The 21,041-nt window shown below is 47.5% G+C and overlaps 1 protein-coding gene across 1 annotated transcript in view; it reads left to right on the top strand.

Annotated features, from left to right (window-relative positions):
- Window positions 1-5,086: 5,086 nt before the first annotated feature.
- Window positions 5,087-21,041, top strand: part of DOK6 (docking protein 6) — a 357,850-nt gene continuing 341,895 nt past the window's right edge. Inside the window, exon 1 of the mRNA XM_038746957.1 lies at window positions 5,087-5,152. Coding sequence (XP_038602885.1) covers window positions 5,087-5,152 — 66 coding nt within the window. The remainder of the gene's footprint in view (window positions 5,153-21,041) is intronic.

Raw genomic sequence — 21,041 nt, forward strand, 5'->3', positions numbered from 1 at the left:
TGCTAAAAACCCTTTCCTCTCCATACAAACTGCTATCATGCGCTCCAAGCATTTAAATCTCATTGCCTACTGTATCAGCTTTCTCACCTACCTCCTAGCTTCCTGTTTCACCCCAGTCCAGATCATTTGCTACCCATATTGCTTTTTCTAAAGAAACTCAGTCCACAACTCCCCACTCCTAAAGAACCTCCAGTGGTTGTCCATCCATCTCTACATCATTGGCTTTAAAACATTCAATCAGCTCACCCCCTCCTACATTACTTTGCTGATCTCCTACTACAACACAGCCCACATACTTCACTTCTCTAACTGTACCTCAATCTCATCTGCCTCAATCTCATCTATCTCACCACCGACTCCTTGCCCTCTCCCTCCCCGTGCATGTACAACAGACCACCACTCTCCCAACCTTCAAAGACTTATTAAAATCACATCTCCACCAAGAGGTCTCTGATTAAACTCCCTTTTCCCTGACTCTCTCTCCCTTCTGTTTCTACCTAGGCACTTGATCTTTCCCTTTTAGACTGTGAACCCACTGTTGGGTAGGGACTGTCTCTATATGTTGCCAATTTGTACTTCCCAAGCGCTTAGTACAGTGCTCTGCACATAGTAAGCGCTCAATAAATACGATTGATGACGATGATGATGATGATTTGGACTTGATAATCACCTCTCCTTCAACCCCAAAGCACTTATGTACATATCTGTAATTTATTTTATTGTGTCTTCCCCCTCTAAACTGTAAGCTCGTTGTGGGCAGGGAATGTGTCTACCAACTCTGTTTTACTGGACTCTCCCAAGTGCTTAGTTCAGTGTTCTGCATACCATAAGTGCACAATAAATAACCATCAATTGAGTGTGATGGATTGACAGTCATCATTTCAGGTCAAAGGATTTCCTGGGCACTCACTGTCACTGGGCAGCAGGGGAAGTGAATAAGAAGATTCAATCCCTTCTCTAGATCGTAAGAAATGCCAACCTAGGTGGGTCCTATCTAGGCCAGGACTCCATCTCTTGAAGTGACACTGGAAAATTTGGGGGAAACCTCTCTGAAGGTTGCCTTGCCTTCCTGTATGTCCTTCCTCATGATTAGGATGGACTGCCTAATGTCCCTTGCTTTTCTTAACTCATCTCATGTCATTCCTGGCCGCTCTGATAGATCAATGGATCTCCATTTCCAAGTAGGGAAAATGAGCTGAAAATAGGAGATTTCTCATTGCTTATTCATTCAATCATATTAATTGAGCGCTTACGGTGTGCAGAGCACTGTACTAGGTGCTTGGGACATACAAGTTAGCAACATATAGAGACAGTCCCTACCCAACAGCGGGCTCATAGTCTAGAAGGGGGAGACAGACAACAAAACAAAACATATTAACAAAATAAAATAAATAGAATAATATGTACAAGTAAAATAAGTAAATAGAGTAATAAATATGTGCAAACATATATACATATATGCAGATGCTGTGGGGAGGGGAAGGAGGTAAGGTGGGGGGGGATGGGGAGGGGGAGGAGGGGGAGAGGAAGGAGAGGGAGAGGAAGGAGGGGGCTCAGTCTGAGAAGGCCTCCTGGAGGAGGTGAGCTCTCAGTAGGACTTTGAAGGGAAATGAAGGGAAATTGCTTATGTATGTTTGACCTAAACATTTCAATACCTTTCCAGCAGGAAGACCTCTGATGGATGGAGTTGGGGTGGGGACAGGGATGGGGAGGAGTGGGTGTGGGTGGGGTGGAAGGAATGGGGTGTGACCAAAGGAATGGATTCTGATGATGGTGACTACTGAATGGCTATGGGAATGGACTGAAAGCCCAGTAACGAATGGAAGGACATCAATTAATCAATCAAACATATTTATTGAGTGCCTACTCTGTGCAAGCACCATACTAAGCACTTGGGGGAGTACAATAAAACAGAGTTGGTAGACACATTCCCTGCCCACAAGGATCTTACAGTCCAGAGGACATGAAGGATTTGTGCTTGCGTGACTGTCTAGGGGAGGGAATATTTAATTGATGAAATCCATAAAAGCTCAGTTTGCAGACAACCGGTGCTCAGTGCCTGGACCTGAGGGGGTGGACCCGGACTTAGTGCAGTGCTCTGCGCACAGTAAGCGCTCAATAAATACAATTGAATGAATGAATGAACCTCCAGAGAGATAGCGATTATAAAGGCGCTTAAAATGGACTGAGTTGCTGTTTCGGTGTTTACTATACCACACTCCTTTCCTTTCATTCAATCGTATTTATTGAATGCTTCCTATGTGCAGAACACTGTACTAAGCAGAATAAATACAATACAACAATAAGCAAACATATTCCCTGCCCATAACAAGCTTACAGTCTGGAGGGGAGTGGTATTCATTCATTCATTCATTCATTCATTCATTTAATAATATTTATTGAGTGCTTACTTTGTGCAGAAGACTGTATTAAGTGCTAGGGAAAGCACAATACAACAATATACAGTGACATTTAACAATTGCCACAATTATTATTACTATTATTAGTAACAATGTTATTAACAGGAAAGGGACCTTTGAGTCTTCATAAATTGTCCGGGTCACCAGTCCAGCTTGTGGCCGCTGCCAGAGAGGGCAAGAAATTCATTCATTCGGCAGTATTTATTGAGTGCTTACTGTGTGCAAAGCACTGAACTAAGTATTTGGGAGAGTACGATATAACAATGAAAACATTCCCTGCCCCTAAGGAGCTTACAGTCTAGAGGGGGAGACAGATATTAATAGAAATAAATAAATATTTATTCTGTCCTCTCCACCGCCTCTGCCTCCCTCCCTCCCTCCCTCCTTCCTGGACCATCTCCTTCTCCTCCTCCTCCTCCTCCTCCTCCTCCATCCTTTGCCTTTTCTCCTGCCCTTTCTCTACTTTTTCCTTATACTTCTATTTATCCCCTCACCTCCTCCTCCTCCACCTCCCTCCTTCAGCTTTCCTCTTGCTATATTATGTGGCTGCTGATCTCTGGTGCCATCAGGAAGGGAAGACAAAGTCAAGCTAAAGGCACGGTTCTGCCTCTATAGAGAACTGTGATCCAGTCACCCCTGGAATAGTGTGGATGTTCTGGTCATCACAGCTCTGGAAGGACAGAAGAGAACTGATGACCCCTGGCCCACGTCATCCCCCGGGCCTGGAATACCCTCCCTCTGCCCATCCGCCAAGCTAGCTCTCTTCCTCCCTTCAAGGCCCTATTGAGAGCTCACCTCCTCCAGGAGGCCCTCCCAGACTGAGCCCCTTCCTTCCTCTCCCCCTCGTCCCCCTCTCCATCCCCCTATCTTACCTCCTTCCCTTCCCCACAGCACCTGCATATATGTATATATGTTTGTACATATTTATTGCTCTATTTATTTATTTATTTTACTTGTACATATCTATTCTATTTACTTTATTTTGTTAGTATGTTTGGTTTTATTCTCTCTTTCCCCCTTTTAGACTGTGAGCCCACTGTTGAGTAGAGACTGTCTCTATGTGTTGCCAACTTGTACTTCCCAAGCGCTTGGTACAGTGCTCTGCACACAGTAAGCGCTCAATAAATATGATTGATTGATTGATTGAAGGGATGCGATAGGCAACCAAAATGGATAAGGAAGTGGAGAAGTGTCTGTTGAAGGAGAGAGTGAAAGGATAGGACTCTTGGATAGAGACTGTAAACTCCTTGTGGGCAGGGAATATGTGCACCAATTCCAGTATCTTGCACTTTTCCCAGCTCTTAGTACAGTGTGTGCAGAGTAAGTGCTCCATTAATACCACTAATTGATTGATTGATAGACAGACAGGCTGAGAGGACACAGGGTTGAAGATTATAAAGTCACCAAGGGTATGAAAACCAAACAGAGAACTGCTGTACCCCTAATCCCACTCTTCCAGGACTGGGGGTGGGGGGGCTTTTGAGGCTTGAGTGTGGTAGGTTCGTAAAACAAAGGGAACATTTCATCACACCGCAGAGGATTAATACAGGAAGGTTTGCAGCGGGAAAAAAATAGCTGGTTCCAAAAGGCTTTGGAAAGCGATCTATGGATCCATGCTCGATCGTGGTGGGGGAAGGTCAAGGATGGAGAGAAGAGAGTTAAGATGTTTAATGCTCTGTTGCTAATCATAAAAGTGAGGGTCCAGAAGGGCGACCATCACAGGCACAGTTCATGATTCCTCCAGACATCCCTGTGCCCTTCCCAGACACCCCCCAGGAAGCATGGGTATCGGGGCTGAACGAGGGTGGCCTTCATTACTCTGAGCTAGCAAAAAGAGGGAAAAGAGAAGAAAGCAGAGGAGGAAGAGGAGGAAGAGGAGGAAGAGGTGGGGGGAATAGAAGTGTAAGAAAGAAGAGGAAGAAGAGCAGGAGAAACGAAGGAGGGAAGAGAGGAGGAGGAGGAGGATGAAGAGGAGGAGGAGGTGGCAGTGAAATAGAAGTATAAGGAAGAAGAGAAGGAAGAGCAGTAGAAAAGGTGAAGGAGGGAGGAGAGAAGGATAAGGAAGAGGAGAAGGGGGGGAGAAATAAAAGTATAACGAAGAAGAGGAGAAAGGGCAGGAGAAAAGGTAAAGGAGGTAGGAGAGGAGGAGGAGGAGGAGGTGGGGGAGAAATAGAAGTATAAGGAAGAAGAGGACGAAGGGCAGGAGAAAACGTGAAGAGGTAGGAGAGGAGGAGGAGGTGGGGGGAGAAATAGAAGTATAAGGAAGAAGAGGAGGAAGGGCAGGAGAAAAGGTGAAGGAGGAGGACGAGGAGGAGGTGGAGGAGGTGGGGGAGAAAAAGAAGTATAAGGAAGAAGAAGAGGAAGATCAGGAGAAAAGGTGAAGGAGGGAGGAGGGAGAAGGAGGAGGAGACGGTCCGGGAGGGAGGGAGGCGGAGGCAGTGGGGAGGAGAGAAGGAGGGAGGAGGGAAAGCGGCGGGGAGAGGAGAGGAGAGGAGAGCGGAGAGGGTCGGGAGGCGCGGGTGGTGGCGGTTGTGTGGTCTGTGTCCATTCTGTTTGGGTGTCCGGAGCAGGGGGGGGGGCGGAGGTGGACGGGGCGGAGGAGGAGGAGGCGGAGGAGGAGGAGGAAGAAGAGGAGGAGGAGGAGGCGGCGGCGGCGGCGGCTGGCCATGGCGTCCAACTTTAACGACATCGTGAAGCAGGGCTACGTGCGGGTCCGCAGCAGGAAGCTGGGGGTGAGTGGCCCGGGGGGCGCGGGGGGAGGGGGGGGGCACCGCAGAGAGGGGCGTCCGTTCGGCCGGGACACTGCCCCGCACCAGCCCGCGGACCGGGCCCCCCCCCCCCCCAACCTCCGACCATTGGGGTCACATTTCTGCGATTGGGTGGGTGGGTGTGTCTGGGTGGGTGGCTGGGTGGGTGTGAGCATCTAGGGGAGAGGGAGTTCGTGTAGGTGTCTCCGTGCAGCTCTGTGCGCTCTGGGTATACGGCCCTCTCTCTCTCTCTCTCTCTGTGTGTGTGTGTGTGTGTGTGTGTGTGTGTGTGTGTGTGTAGGTGGGGGTGGGGGCTCGGGGGCGTGGACGGGGCTGATGCCCGGGCCGGGACGGGCTGGGCTGGGCTGGGCTGGGCTGGGCTAGGGGCGAGAGCCGGTCCCATGCAGAGGGAAGGGCGTGGGCGTGGGGATGGGGATGGGCATGGGGAAGGGGATGGGGAAGGGGGTGGGGATGTGGAAGGGAATGGGCGTGGGGCTGGGGATGGGGACGTGGAAGGGGATGGGGATGGGACGATTGGCTGGGTGGCTGGATGGCTGGGCAGGGGGCCGGGCCGGGCCGGACCTGCTGGAGGGGCGGGGGGAGGGGGAGGGGTCCGCCCTGCAGGGGGGTGGTCTGCCCGGGGTCCGCCGGGGGGTCTGCCAGCCTCCGCACGGGCTGTCTGGGCGGGGAGGAGAAGGGAGGAGGCTCCCGGGCTGAGAGGGGCTTGGACAGGAGGCTGGGCCTCAGGTGGACACTTCTGGGATGGGGCTGGGGCCGGACTGAGCCCGGGCCTCCCTCTCTCTCTCTCTCTCTCTCTCTCTCCCCCGGCTCTGGGGTCGTCCTGGCCTGGGCTGGGCTGGCTGATGCGCTGAGTACAAGGCAATGAGCGAGCTGGGCACGGCCCGGACCTGGGACTAGAGCTGGGGCTACAGCTGGGCTACAGCTGGGGCTACGGCTGGGCTACAGCTGGGGCTACGGCTGGGCTACAGCTGGGGCTAGAGCTGGGCTACAGCTGGGGCTACGGCTGGGCTACAGCTGGGCTACAGCTGGAGCCGGGAGGCCATCGGTGCCCAGCCGGGACCTGGGCGGCCAACACGGGGAGGGCGGACGCGGAGGGGCCCGGACGGGACCCACAGTCAGGGCGAAAAATGCCGCGGACCCCCCACTGACCCCCACCGGCCCCTACACACCCGGACGCCGCCCGGCACCGCCTGGGCACCGCCCGGCTCCGTCGTTGGGTAGGGACCGTCTCTAGCTGTTGCCCGATTGCACTTTCCAAGCGCTTACTACGGTGCTCTGCACGCAGGAAGAGCTCAATAAATACGATTGATTGATTGAATGAATGACAAACCTGCCCCACCTCTCCTCCTGGGACTGGGGGGGGGTGTGAGCGTGTGTGTGTGTTGGGAGAGGCTTAGGAGGAGGAGTGTGTGTGTGTGTGTGTGTGTGTGTGTGTGTTACGAGAGGCTTGGGAGGAGTGTGAGTGTGTGTGTGCGCGCCTTGGGAGAGGCTTAGGAGGAGTGTGTGTGTGTGTCAGGAGAGGCTTGGAAGGAGTGTGTGTGTGTGTGTGTTAGGAGGGGCTTGGGAGGAGAGTGTGTGTGTTGGGAAAGGCTGGGGTGGAGTGTGTGTGTGTGTGTGTGTTAGGAGAGGCTTTGGAGGAGTGTTTGTATGTGTTTGTTGGGAAAGGCTTGGGAGGAGTGTGGGTGAGTGGGAGTGCAAGTCAGTGGTATGTATGTACGTATGTACATGAGAGGGTGTGTGAGTGTGTTTGTCAAAATGCAAGCACATGTGTGTACAAGTGCATCTGTGCATAAGTGTGGGTGTGCATATGTGTCAGCACTTGAGTGTGCAAGTGTGTTTGGGTGTGGGAGTTGGCACCCGTGAATGAGAGTGAGTACGTCTGTGACCACGTGACTCTGTATGTAATGCCCATGCGTGATGGGAGACAATACCTTTGTGTAACAGTGTGGGACACTGTGCGACAGTGTAGGGGTTTGTGTGCAAACCCTCTCCGTTTCGGCCATAGCTGCGGAGCCCGGGTCCCCACCCCGGCCCTGGGTCCGGCCCAGGCCGCGGGCCCATCGCCGGTCAGCCGGCCCATCCGTCGGCCAGAACGGCACACCCACTGACCCTTGTCGCCCACTTTGTTTTGGACTTTTGGAAAGAGAAATGGGACCGTGCGCTTTGACCCTAAAATCCTAAAATCCGTATGTGTCCATCCTGGCTTTGTCCAGGACTAGCATTTGTACCAACCACCCCTTTAGAGAGGCCTCGTCCATGTGCACTACTGGCAGCAAAAGTTCACACTGCAAAGCTTCAGGCAGAGGGTAGTATAAGCTTGGTATGGAAAGAGAGGAGGCAGCAAGGTAAAACGGAATATTAACAAAGGCTTTTCACAACTAGGCAAGGTTTTCCCGTGCAGGAGAAAAACTTGGGTCAGAAACTACCACTGAATTGCCGGGATTGTTGTGCATTTACAATTTTGAAAGGAGGTAGATGTGATACATTATCTATAAGTCATTGCATTTCGTGAAGAGAGGATACGTTTCAATACATGTCTCAGTGGCTGATGTTCAAATGTTATTTGATTGTTGATGAGAATTGAGGGGTTACTTTATTTTGAAAAGGCTCGTAATGAATATTTAATTGTGCACACTGATTTATTTTATGTCAGTGAATTGTGTCAAGAGATAATTAGAATAGTACTGATGATAATAATGATTGTGTTTTTTGTTAAGTGTTTTCTATGTGCCAGGCACTGTATCGAGAGCTGGGGTGGATACAAGCAAATCAGGTTGAACACAGCCCCTGTCCCACATGGGGCTCACAGTCTTAATCCCCATTTCACAGATGAGGTAACTGAGGCACAGAGAAGCAAAGTGACTTGCCCAAAGTCACCCAGTGGAGAAGCAGCAGAACGGGGAATAGAACCCAGGTCCTTCTGGCTCCCAGGCTTGTGCTCTATCCACTGGGCCACTGGGCTATCATTGCCCATCACAGGTTCCTTGGCATCTGTTCATTCATTCATTCAATCATATTTATTGAGCACTCACTGTGTGCAGAGGACTATACTGAGCCCTTGGAGAGTACAATAGAACAATGAACAGACATAGTCCCTCCCACCAGGAGTCTGAGATTCTGAGGAAAAGCCCTAAGTGGCTGACACTTAGAACTCTCTTAATCAATGCTATCTATTGAGCGCTCACTGTGTGCAGAGACCTGTCCCCAGCTACCTGTTTTGCTCCATCGATCATCAATTATTGGTATTTACTGAGCACTTACTTTGTTCAGAACACTATACTGAGCACTTAGGAAAGTGCAATACAGTTGGTAGATGGGATCCCTCCCCTGAGAGACCTTATGATCTAGCCAGGGAGACAGATAGTCAAATAAATTACAGGTAACGAAAGCAGCATATATGCTCTAATCACACTCACTGAATTTTCAGGAGTAAAATTCATATCCAAGCGATGTCGACTCAGGCTAAAGCTTATCTGCTACCAAGGCTCTCTAATCCCATTCAGCCTCCTTGCTTATCTTTGGGTGTTGCCGCCTGCATGTTTTCATAGCTCTTTAGATTGGTGTGAGCATGATAGAAAGAAGACCGTGCCAGGAACACATTAAGCACTCCATAAATACGATTGAATGAATGAGTGAATGACCAGGACCTTGGGTTACTCAGGGGGTTAGGTACTGGCATCCTGGTCTCCTGGTGTCTTGCCATCTGCACAAACCCCTCTGTCAGACCTCTTAGAAAGACCCGGCCAACAGGGGATACCGGGGAGAAGTCTTATTCATTCATCCAATCGTATTTATTGAGCGCTTACTGTATGCCGAACACTGTACTTAGCGCTTGGAAAGTACAATTCGGCAACAGAGATAATCCCTACCCAGCGGGCTCACAAGTCTAAAAGGTGGGAAGACAGACAACAAAACAAAACAATGCAAGTGGACAGGCATCAATAGCATCAATATAAATAAATATAATTATAGATGTATACACATCATTAATAAAATAAATAGAATAATAAATATGTACATACATACACAAGTGCTGCGGGGCGGGCAGGGGGTGGGATAGAGCAGAGGGAGAGAGCCGGGTCGATGGGGAGGAGGAGCAGAGGAAAAGGGGAGCTTGGTCTGGGAAGGCCTCCTGGAGGAGGTGAGCTTCCAGTAGGGCTTTGAAGGGGGGAAGTGTGCTAGTTTGGCCGATGTGAGGAGGGAGGGATTTCCAGGCCAGAGATAGGATGTGGGCCAGGGATCGAAGGTGGGACAGGTGAGAACAAGGCCCAGTGAGCAGGTTAACAGCAGAGGAGTGGAGGGTGTGGGCTGGGCTGGAGAAGGAGAGAAGGGAGGTGAGGTAGGAGGGGGCGAGGTGATGGAGACCTTTGAAGCCCAGAGTGAGGAGCTTTAGCTTTATTTGAAGGTTGATAGGCAACCACTGGAGATTTTTGAGGAGTGGGGTGACATGCCCAGAACATTTCTGTAGAAAGATAATCTGGGCAGCAGAGTGAAGAGTAGACTGAAGCCGGGAGAGACAAGAGGATGGGAGATCAGAAAGGATCCTGATGCACTAATCTAGTCGGGATATGATGAGGGATTGTACTAAAAAGGTAACGGTTTGGATGGAGAGGAAAGGGTGGATGTTGGTGATGTTAATAAACTGAGACTGGCAGGTTTTGATGACAGATTGGATAGAGAAGCAGCATGGCTCAGTGGCAAGAGCCCGGGCTTGGGAGTCAGAGGTCATGGGTTCAAATCCTGGCTCCGCCAGTTGTCAGCTGTGTGACTTTGGGCAAGTCACTTCACTTTTCTGTGCCTGTTACCTTATCCATAAAATGGGGATGAAGACTGTGAGCCCCATGTGGGACAACCTGATCACCTTATATCCTCCTCAGTGCTTAGAACAGTGCTTTGCACATAGTAAGCACTTAACAAATGTCATTATTATTATATGTGAGGTGAATGAGAGAGCGGAGTCAAGGATGACACCAAGGTTGCCGGCTTGTGAGACGGGAAGGATGGTAGAGCCATCCACAGTGACGGGAAAGTCAGGGAGAGGATGGGCTTTGAGAGGGAAGATAAGGGGCTCAGTCTTGGACATGTTGAGTTTTAGGTGGCAGGTGAACATCCAGTTGGAGATGTCCTGAAGGCAGGAGGAGATGCGAGCCTGGAGGGAGGGAGAGAGAACAGGGGAGGAGATGTAGATTTCTTATGGGATGATATTATGTACAGTAAGGTATCAACTGCTGAATCTTAGCTTAATTAACAGAATAGTTCTACACTTTAATTGACCAAACAGTGCTGGTGGCATGAGGTGTGCTGGACATTCCAGGAATGATTGACAGGGCAAGTAAATGAGTCTCACCAAAGGTAATGAAGGTGTGTCACAGAGAAAGCCTTGCAGTTGACCCACGCAACTCACACCTATCAGTGCCCTTAGCGTTCCGGGCACGCCTTTACCCTGGCTGCTCTCTAAATCTTGCCAGGCATATTCTATGATCTCCAAATCTGGTTAGTTACTTGAAGTAGTAGTAGTGCTAGACTGTGAGCCCACTGCTGGGTAGGGACTGTCTCTATACATTGCCAACTTGTACTTCCCAAGCGCTTAGTACAGTGCTCTGCACACAGTAAGTGCTCAAATACGATTGATTGATTGATTGATTGATAGTAGTAGTAAGAGCCCTAGGGTTGTGTCTACCAACTCTGCTAAACTGCCCCAAGTGCTTAGTACAGTGGTCTGCACACAATAAGCACTTAGTAAATACCACTGATTAACTGACAGTGATTATTCAGGGCCTTCTTACTGTGGGCTTGTACTGTACTGTACAAGCTATTTGGGAAGTACAGAATATTGAAATGACACATTCCCTGCCCACAAGGAGTTTCCAGGCTAACAGCGCCCAGATTATCATCACAAAAGCATGGCTAGTAGATAGAGATGGGCCTGGAAGTCAGAAGGACCTGGGTTCCAATCCCAACTCTGCCACTTGTCTGCTGTGTGACTTTGGGCAAGTCACTTGACTTCTCTGGGTCTCAGTTCCCCTCATCTGTAAAGTGGAGATTAAGGCTATGAGCCCCATGTGGGACGGGACTGTGTTCAACCTGATTTGCTCGTATTAACCCCAGAGCTTAGTAAAGTGCCTGGCACAGAGCAAGCCCTTAATAAATACCACAATTATTATTATTACTATTAGAGATGTGCCTGGGCACTCTGGAGCCCATGACAATACCGGACTTATAGCTACCCCTCACCCTTCTCTCTCTCTCTCTCTCTCTCTTGCTCTTTCTCTTGCTCTCTCCCCCTTTTTTCCCTACTCTCTTTGCTACTTTCTCTTCACCATCTTGAAAAGTAGTGGTGGTTGGGGATTGTTGCAGTTATTTGAAAATCTTCCTGGCTTTGGATAGCTGAAGCATCGGTGATGTACTGGTAATCTTGATAAAAGTTGCCTGACAATAGTTTAGGAGGTTGGACAAGCCAAATGAGGGATCCCATCGGTCCCCTAGTCTGCTCTATGCTTACACAGTAAGTTCTCAATTAATACCATTGATAGATTGCTCCATCTGACCCAATCCTGCTCCACCCCAACACTGCCCTACTCAGCTCTGGATGGGGGGCATGGACGCCAAGCTGGAATGTCTTCTGCCCCGACTAGCTGATTCATGAAGTAAAGCAGGAAGGGGAGAACATTGTGATTTTCTCTTCCCTTCTCCCTCATCCTTCTCCCTGCAAGCTATTCAACAGGAGGCTGCCTGAAATACCTTCATTTCTGAGGTGCCACAAACTCTCCGGGAATTCTGAGTTGGTCACGTGCTCCCTAGTCATCCCACTTGGCCGCACTTCACAGCTGCTGCAGATGCCAAATGGGCTAAGACCGTTCAATCCCTCTCCAGGCTGTGCTGCATCCTGACCTCACAGGGTCAAGAAAGCAGAAGAAACTGCTAAAGAAAAATCACCGGGAAAGTAGAGTGGTAGCAATTCTGTGAGCCAATATCAAAAAATCGTGTATGGGAATTGAAGCTTTTCTTGCTGATTAGACACCCTGGAATGAGAGATCTAGGGTCCGTTTACCATGACAATTAAAGCCGCTTAAAATCACTCTTCCCAGTGGTATCCCTGGCTCTTTGTTCAACTTTCAGAGTAAAATCCTGTTTGATGTGTTATCATCGCTGGAAAGTCACAAAAAGGAAAGCCCTAATTTTTCGGGATGAACTCTGGGAGACTCTTGCCAACTAGATTTGATTGTAATGGGATGTGCTGTTGGGGTCATACTCGTGTCATAACTGGGACTGCCAAAGGGACCAGTTGTCTTTATCTCCCGGAACAATGTCAAGTGATGTCAAACTAAGTGGCAGCCGGTGGCTGCTACACAGAGAGGCTGATACCGCCGTGAGAGAGTTCAATCAGCCAGTCAATCAGTGGTATTTATTGAGCATTTACTGTGTGCAGAGCACTGCACTAAGCATTTCAGAGAGTACAATACAACATTGCCGGCGGACACAATCTTGTTTTCTTTTTAATGGCATTTGTTAAGTATTTACTGTGTGCCAGGCACTGTTCTAATTGCTGAGGTAGATACAAGGTAAAAATGATGATAATAATTATGGTATGTATGAAGCACTTACTATGTGCCAGGCACTGAACTAAGCACTGGGGTAGGTACAAGCAAATCAGGTTGGACACAGTCCCTGTCCCATGTGGGGCTCATAGTCTCAACGTCTATTTTATTGCCTATTTTACAGATGAGGGAACTGAGGCACAGAGAAGTGAAGTGATTTGCCCACGGTCACACAACAGACAAGTGGGAGAGAAGGGATTAGAACCCATGACCTTCTGACACCCAGGCCCCTTGTCTAACTACTACGTCATGCTACTTCCCGATAATCAGGTTGGACACAGTACCTGTCCAACATGGGGCTCACAGCCTTAATCCCCATTTTACAGATGAGGGAACTGAGGCCCAGAGAAGTGAAGTGAGTTACCCAAGATCTCACAGCAGGCGAGTGGCAGAGCCTGGATAAGAACCCAGGTCGCTCTCACTCCCAGGCCCGTGATCTAACCATTAGGTTATGCTGCTTCCCTGCCACAAAGAGCTTACAGCCTGGAAGGGGAGACAACTATTAAAATACATTATGGTTATGTGCGTAAGTGCTGTGGGGCTGAGGGTGGGGTGACTATCCGGACTTTGAAGGGAACAGATCCAAGTGTAAGGGTGATGTAGAAGGGAGAGGGAGTAGGGGGAATGATGGGTTAGTTGAGGAAGGAGTGTTGGAGGAAATGTGATTTTACTGGAGTTTAGAAACTGGCGAGTGCAATGGTCTGTTGTCCAGGGTGGGGGAGGGAGTTTCAGGCCAGAGGGAATATGTGGGCAAAGGCTCAGGAGCAAGATCAACAGCCTCAGGGTGCGGTTACTAGGTTGGCATTAGAGGAAGGAAGTGTGTGGGCTGGGTCGTGGTAGAAAATCAGCAAGTTAAGATCGGAGGGGGGCAAGGTCTGAACCTCCTGTCTCTCCACACTCCAGTCCATATACTTCACTCCGCTGCTCAGATCATCTTTCTCCAGAAATGTTTAGGACATGTCAGCCCCCTCCTCCAAAATCTCCAGTGTTGCCTATCCACCTCCGCATCAGACAGAAACGCCTCACCGTTGGCTTTAGAGCACTCCATCACCTTGCCCCCTCCTACGTCACTTCCCTTCTCCCCTTCTCCAACCCAGCCTGCACACTTCACTTCGCTAGTGCTAGCCTTCTCACTTTGCATCCATCTCGCCTGGCTCGCTACTGACTACTTGCCCACATCCTTGCCTCTGGCCTGGAGCACCCTTCCTTCTCAAATCTGACAATGACTCTCCCCACCTTCAAAGACTTATCGAAGGCACATCTCCTCCTAGAGGCCTTCCCAGATTAAGCCCCACATTTCCTCATCTCCCACTCCCTTCTGCATCACCCTGACTTTCTCCCTTTGCTCTCCCCCACCCCTAGCCCCACAGCATTTACGTATATATCTGTCTTTTTATTTATTTGTATTGATGTCTGTCTCCCCCCCAGACTGTGAGTTTGCTGTGGGCAGGGATTGTCACTGTTTATTTTTGTACTGTAATTTCCCAAGTGCTTAGTACAGTGCTCTGCACACAGTAAGTGCTTAGTAAATACTATTGAATGAATGAATGAATGAATGAAATGAGTGCTTTAAAGCCAGTGATAAGGAATTTCTCTTTGTTATGGACATGGATGGGTAACCACTGGAGGTCCTTGAGGAGTGGGGAAACATAGACTGAACTTTCTTTTAGAAAACTGATTCAGACAGCAGAGTGACTGGGGTGGGGAGAGATAGGAGGCAGGTTTGGTCAGCGAGGAGGCTGATACCATAGTCAAGCCAGTCTAAGATAAGCACTTAGTTCAGTGCTCTGCACACAGTAAACACTCAAAAAATATGATTGAATGAATGGATCAACGAGGTAGCAGTTTGCTTGGAGAAGAAAGAGTAAATTTCAGTAATGTTGTAATGTATGGGAGAGATGAGTCAAGGATAATGACAAGGGTAAGGGCTTGAGAGCTAGGGTGACTGGTAGTGCTGTCTACAGTGATGGGAAAGTCAGGGGGAGGGCTGAGTTTAGATGGGCAGGTGAGGAGTTCTGTGTCGATTTGAAAGTGTGGTTCCTTGCTGTCCCTACCCGGGCTAAGCTGCCTGTGATCTTCCTCCCTTTAAAGCCCTACTGAGAGCTCACCTCCTCCAGGAGGCCTTCCCAGGCTGAGCCCCCTTTTTCCTCTCCTCCTGCCCATCCCCCTGGCCCTGCCTCCTTCCCCTCCCCACAGCACCTGTATATATTTGCACAGATTTATCACTCTATTTATTTTACTTGTACATATTTACTGCTCTATTTATTTTGTTAAAGATGTGCATATAGCTATAATTCTATTTATTCTGACAGTTTTGACACCTGTCTACATGTTTTGTTTTGTTGTCTGTCTCCCCCTTCTAGACTGTGAGCCTGTTGTTGGGTAAGGACCGTCTCTATATGTTGCTGACTTGTACTTTCCAAGAGCTTAGTACAGTGCTCTGCACACTGTAAGCACTCAATAAATCATTGAATGAATGGATGAGAAGCAGTTTGGACCCCTGGAAAGAGCACAGCTTTGGGAATCAGAGGAGCAGGATTCTAATCATTCATTCATTCATTTAATTGTTCTTTTTGAGAGCTTACTGTGTGCAGGACACTGTACTAAGCACTTGGGAGAGTACAATATAACAATAAACTGACATATCCCCTGCATACAGTAGAGCTTACAGTTTAGAGGCGAGCTTACAGTCCTGGCTATGCCACTTCAATCACTCAATCAATCCACTGTATTTATTGAGCACTTACTGTGTGCAGAACACTGCACTAAGTGCTTGAGAGAGTACAACACAACAATATCACAAACACATGCCCTGCCCACATTCCCAAACTGAGCCCCTTTTTTCCTCTCCTCCCCATCCCCCAGCCCTACCTCCTTCCCCTCCCCGCAGCACTTGTATATATTTGTACAGATTTATTACTCTATTTATTTTACTTGTACATATTTACTATTCTATTAATTTTGTTAATGATGTGCATATAGCTATAATTCTATTTGTTCTGATAGTTTTGACACCTGTCTTCATGTTTTGTTTTGTTGTCTGTCTCCCCCTTCTAGACTGTGAGCCCGTTGTTGGGTAGGGACCGTCTCTGTATGTTGCCAACTTGTACTTCCCAAGTGCTTAGTGCAGTGCTCTGCACACTGTAAGCACTCAATAAATACGATTGAATGAGTGAATGAATGAACAAATGAGCACTTGCCAGCTATGTGACCTTGAAAATTCACTTCATTTTCCTACACCTCAATTTCCTCACCTGTAAAATGGGGATTCATTACCTATTCCCCCTTCCCATAAGATGGCAAGCTTCAAGTAAGACAAGGACTGTGTCCAACTCAGTTATCTCGAATCTACCCCAGTGCTTGGTATAATGCTAGGCGTAAAGTAAGCACTTAACCGAGGTTATTATTATTATTACTTATAACACCAAGAGTAATAATAATAATGATAATTGAAAAGGCCTCTCCTATATTCCCAAAGAGGTGACTGTGAGATGAAAAAAATTCTGCCTCATGAATGAGCCCATCAGTGGAAATCAGTGTTGCCTGGGGACTCACATTTTCTTCCGTTTCTGCTTCTGATATCATAAGCCATCTTTTCCATCTCTGTGGAGATGAAAACCATTTGAAGGAGCAGCAATTCAACCAAAAAAATCAAGCAATCAGTAGCAACTTCTGGGTGTGTGTGTACTGTGAATATACCATGTGTGTTCTGCCTGTCAGCATCTGGGAGAGTATGCTAGATTTAGTAAGATGGGATCAGTGGCCTAGTGGATCCCATCTAGTGGATCCCATCTAGTAAGATGGGATCAGTGGCCTCAAGGAACTTACATTCTAGCCGGGGAGACTGACACCAAGATGGGAGAAAGAAGCAAAATTGGGTGTGTAGGTGAGAGAAGTAAGATCTGTGAAATAAGATTTGTATGCTACATACAGTCCAGTCCCTTGGATTGTGGGAGCCAACCCAACTGCTTCTATTTTCTAACGCAATGAGCGGGACTAGGGGCTAAGTGGCTCATTTGGTAATTGAACACGATTTTCCAAAGAGAAAATTGTATGGGCCAGTTAACCTTAAGTAATAAATAATGGACTAAAGTGAGTAAAATATTTTTGCCACTAAGAAAACTCTTTTTTACATGCTAATAAATTATCCCTGGAGTAACAAATAGCTCATTAAACATTGGGTTAGTATGTTTCCCCCTGGTTTTGGAACTGATTGGAGAGACTCGGTGGATTGGTTGGGATTTAGCAAGAACACTGCTTACAATAGCAACCTCAACCTGCAGCCTCTTCAGTTTGAAAACCTCCTGATAAATAAGGCTCAGAATGAGAGTGCCAGACAGAAAAAGCCATTTTGGTTTTCTTAATTGATATTTTGGTGTGGACACATGATGCAGCTACAGATATGTTTGGTTTTGTTCTCTGTCTCCCCCTTTTAGACTGTGAGCCCACTGTTGGGTAGGGACTGTCTCTATATGTTGCCAATTTGTACTTCCCAAGCAGTTAGTACAGTGCTCTGCACATAGTAAGCGCTCAATAAATGCGATTGATGATGATGATGATGATGATTTCACCCAACTTGAAATCCCAGTGGTGAAGTGTTAGGTTTACGGAAATTACCGTGGTCTAAGCAAAGGGAACTGGACACTTGAAAGATGCTCTTCAATGCCCCTGGATTGCTGGAGCTTGTGCTGAGCTAACACAGTAGCAGTGTCTGTCTTGGTACTAGACTGATCAATTAGACTGTAACCTCCTCCTCTAGACTGTAAACTACTTAATAATTATGGTATTTATTAAGTGCTTACTACATGCCAGGCACTGTTTTAAGTACTGGGGTAAATACAAGCTAATTGAGTGGTACACAGTCCCTTTCCCCTGCGGGGCTCATAGCCTTCATCTCCAATTTCCAGATGAAGGAAGTGAGGCACAGAGAACTGAAGTGACTTGCCCAAGGTCACACAGCAGACAAGTGGAAGGGCCAGAACTAGAACCCATGATCTTATGACTTCCAGGACCATGGTTTATCCACTATGCCATGCTACTACTTGCGGGCAGGGAATGTGTCTACCAACTCTTCTGTACTGTACTCTCTCAAGCATACAGTTCAGGACTCCGCACACAGTAGGCACTTAGTAAATATCATTGATGGATTGATTATTAGAAGAAATCATTTGATCACCTTTCTGCAGGCTGACTGGTGGTGAGAAGAGGCAGGAAGGGGAGGGATAGGTGGCAGGCACTGGCATTTGTTGGGTTAGGATGCCATCCTAGTATCCTTGATTTTAACTTCAGGACCCTAGCAACAGTGACTTCTCTCAAAGCACACTGCCTGTGATTCCATAGATCCTCCCAGCTCTCCTCAGGAAATAGTAATGATGGTATTTATTAAGCACTTACTGTGTGCCAACCCTGACGTAGATATGAAGTGATCAGATCAGACACAATCCCCATCCCACAAGGGCCCCCCATTCTAAAAAGATCAGGTATCAGAGCTCTATTTTACAGATGATGGAATGAAGCCCAGAGAGGTGTAGATTCTAGGCCAAGATCACACAGCAGGCCAATTGGTGGGGCTAGAGTTAGAACCCAAGTCTACTGATTCCTCAGCCAGGGAATCTGCTAATTTCCCAGCTTTTTTTTTCCAGTTTTTCAGTTTCGTGGTAACCCTGTACTGTGCTATCCATCCAGTCTTTGCAAACAGAAGAATGCGTGCATCCCAGAATCCCCATTCATTGTGAGTGATCCATATTCTTCCAATTTGGATATTATTTTCTCTAATTCCAAATTTTTATCTGCCCCATGCAGAACTTGGAGACTGTTCTTACTCACCCAGCATCAGCCACACAGCTCGTCCTGGGGCTTGAATTTTCTCTGGATTTCACATGCTCTCCTGACATCTGAAGGGTAGAGTGTGAATTCAAGACACTCAGAATTCTTCACTATCTCCTGCTCTCCTGCTTTAGAGCAGGGGCACAGGCAGAACCTTATCGGTGTCAAATCACCTCTGTTAAATTGTATTTTCCCAAAATTTAGTACAGTGCTCTGCACACATTGTGTTCAGTATATTTTTATACTTTTTAAATGCTTACTATGTGCCAGGCACTGTACTAAGTGCTGAGGTGGACAAGCTAATCAAGTTGGTTGCAGTCCATGTTCCACATAGGACTCACAGTCTTCATCCCCATTTTACAGATGAGGTAACTGGGTCCCAGAGAAGTAAAGTGACTTGCCCAAGGTCATACATCAAACAAGTGGAAAGGCTGGGATTAGAACCCAGGCCCTTCTGACTGTCAGGCCTGTTCTCTATCCACTAGGCTATACTGTCGGTTGATTGATAATTGATGGATTACTCCTCCAAGTGGAATCAGTAAACCACTGCCTTTGCAGGGCCCTTCCTCTTTCCATTTCCATTCAATTCAGCCTTTTTAAGCACCACAGGATGGTCTTGGGGTTGACTAAATTGCGGGATAAACCCCCCCCACTAAATTTAATTGAGAAAACTACTTGCATTGTACACTGCCCCTCCACCACGATTACAACAGCAGTGAGAGTTTCATCTGGTGTGGGACCCTCTCCCTATTTCTATTCTATTAAGCTACTCCCCCATGAGAAAGTGACTCTAAATAACCACTAACTACACTTTGGCTTTAGCAGCACTTTTGATACTGATTTCTCTCAAGGTTCAGGCAACTTTAAAGTGACATTTTTGCGATGGCACATTTAAAGTTAACTTGCAAAGCTCTCTTTCATCCAGTGATATAGTGATTTTTGGAGCAAAATATTTCCAGGGATATCTGACTGACCAAATAGCTTTATTTTAGACTGGGCACAACTCTTTTCTTCAGTGTTGACAGACAAAGAATGCTCAATCTCAAAGAACAGTAGCTGGCAGCTCTAACCTGGTGCTGAATTTAGGTCATAGTCTACTTTCATTGCGGTCAACCTGTTGTATACTGGATTTGTTCATGTGCCTCCCAGAAGAATGAATCTTGCAGGTTGGGATTTGGGTGTCCTGCTCTGGTGTGGAGCCAGCATGAATATTTAAAGTTTATTTACAAGAAAATGAGAATCTCTTCATGAACACTTTAAAATATTTTCACGGGATCACTCCGACATGTAGGTTACTACACATAAAGAAGTGAGGGTGGCCCTCAGTATTTTGAGAATGGATTCCTCCTTGGATTATATATACCAGCTTCACCAATCTACTAAAGCACCGTTGTTAAGTCTCCAGCAAGTCCAATTGTAGTACTGACTGTGTTTGCCAAATGAAGCCTCACTGTTGAGCTTAGTTGTTAATCTACAAATCCGAGGATTAGTGTGAATTTCCCCCTCTGCTTCATGGAAGCTCTGCCAGATGGGCCCCTCTGGGAACCCCAACCATTTACTGCTTGGATGGCTCCTTTCTGAGGTTAGTGTGCACATGTGAAGGTCTCGGATCCTTCCAAGAATTCCCTCATTTGTGAAGAAGTCAAAAGGAAAAAGCAAATCCTTCTTTGAAGGCAAGGACAGCTGTGAACTATCAGACCATGTGAGCAACGACTGGGTGGTGGCTGGGACCCAGTGCCTGATACTTCCCTAGGGGAAAACTGGGACTGACTCTGGAGCAGTGGCCGCAGTGGCTATGGGTGCCGGAGGAAAGAAAATTCACTTTCTGGGATGAGATTCCCCTGCCAGACTAGGAATGAGCATATGTGGCCTTGGGGAGAAGGAGGGGGAGAGCTCCTCAAACGAGGCTGGGCCTAAGCATTTAGTATAAGCTTGTCGTGGGCAGGGAATGTGTCCCTTTATTGCTATATTGTACTCTCCCAGGCATTTAGTACAGTGCTTTGCACACAGTAAGTGCTCCATAAATGCAATTGAATGAATGAATGCAGTGCTCTGTACGTAGTAAGTGCTCAATAAATATGACTGATTGACCAACTAAATATGGGGGGCTCACAGTCTTCATCCCCATTTTCCAGATCAGGTAACTTAGGCACAGAGAAGTGAAGTGACTTGCTGAAAGTCACACAGCTGACAAGTGGAGGAGCTGCCCATTGTGGGCAGGGATTGTCTCACTTTATTTGCTGCATTGTAGTTTCCAAGTGCTTAGAACAGTGTTCGGCACATAGTAAGCATTTAACAAATGTCATCATCATCATCATCATATTTACTATTCTATTTATTTTGTTAATGATGTGTATTTAGCTTTAATTCTCTTTGTTCTGATGACTTGACACCTGTCCACATGTTTTGTGTTGTTGTCTGTCTCCTCC

This window comes from Tachyglossus aculeatus, chromosome 5, assembly GCF_015852505.1.
Source record: "Tachyglossus aculeatus isolate mTacAcu1 chromosome 5, mTacAcu1.pri, whole genome shotgun sequence".
NCBI lineage: Eukaryota > Metazoa > Chordata > Mammalia > Monotremata > Tachyglossidae > Tachyglossus > Tachyglossus aculeatus.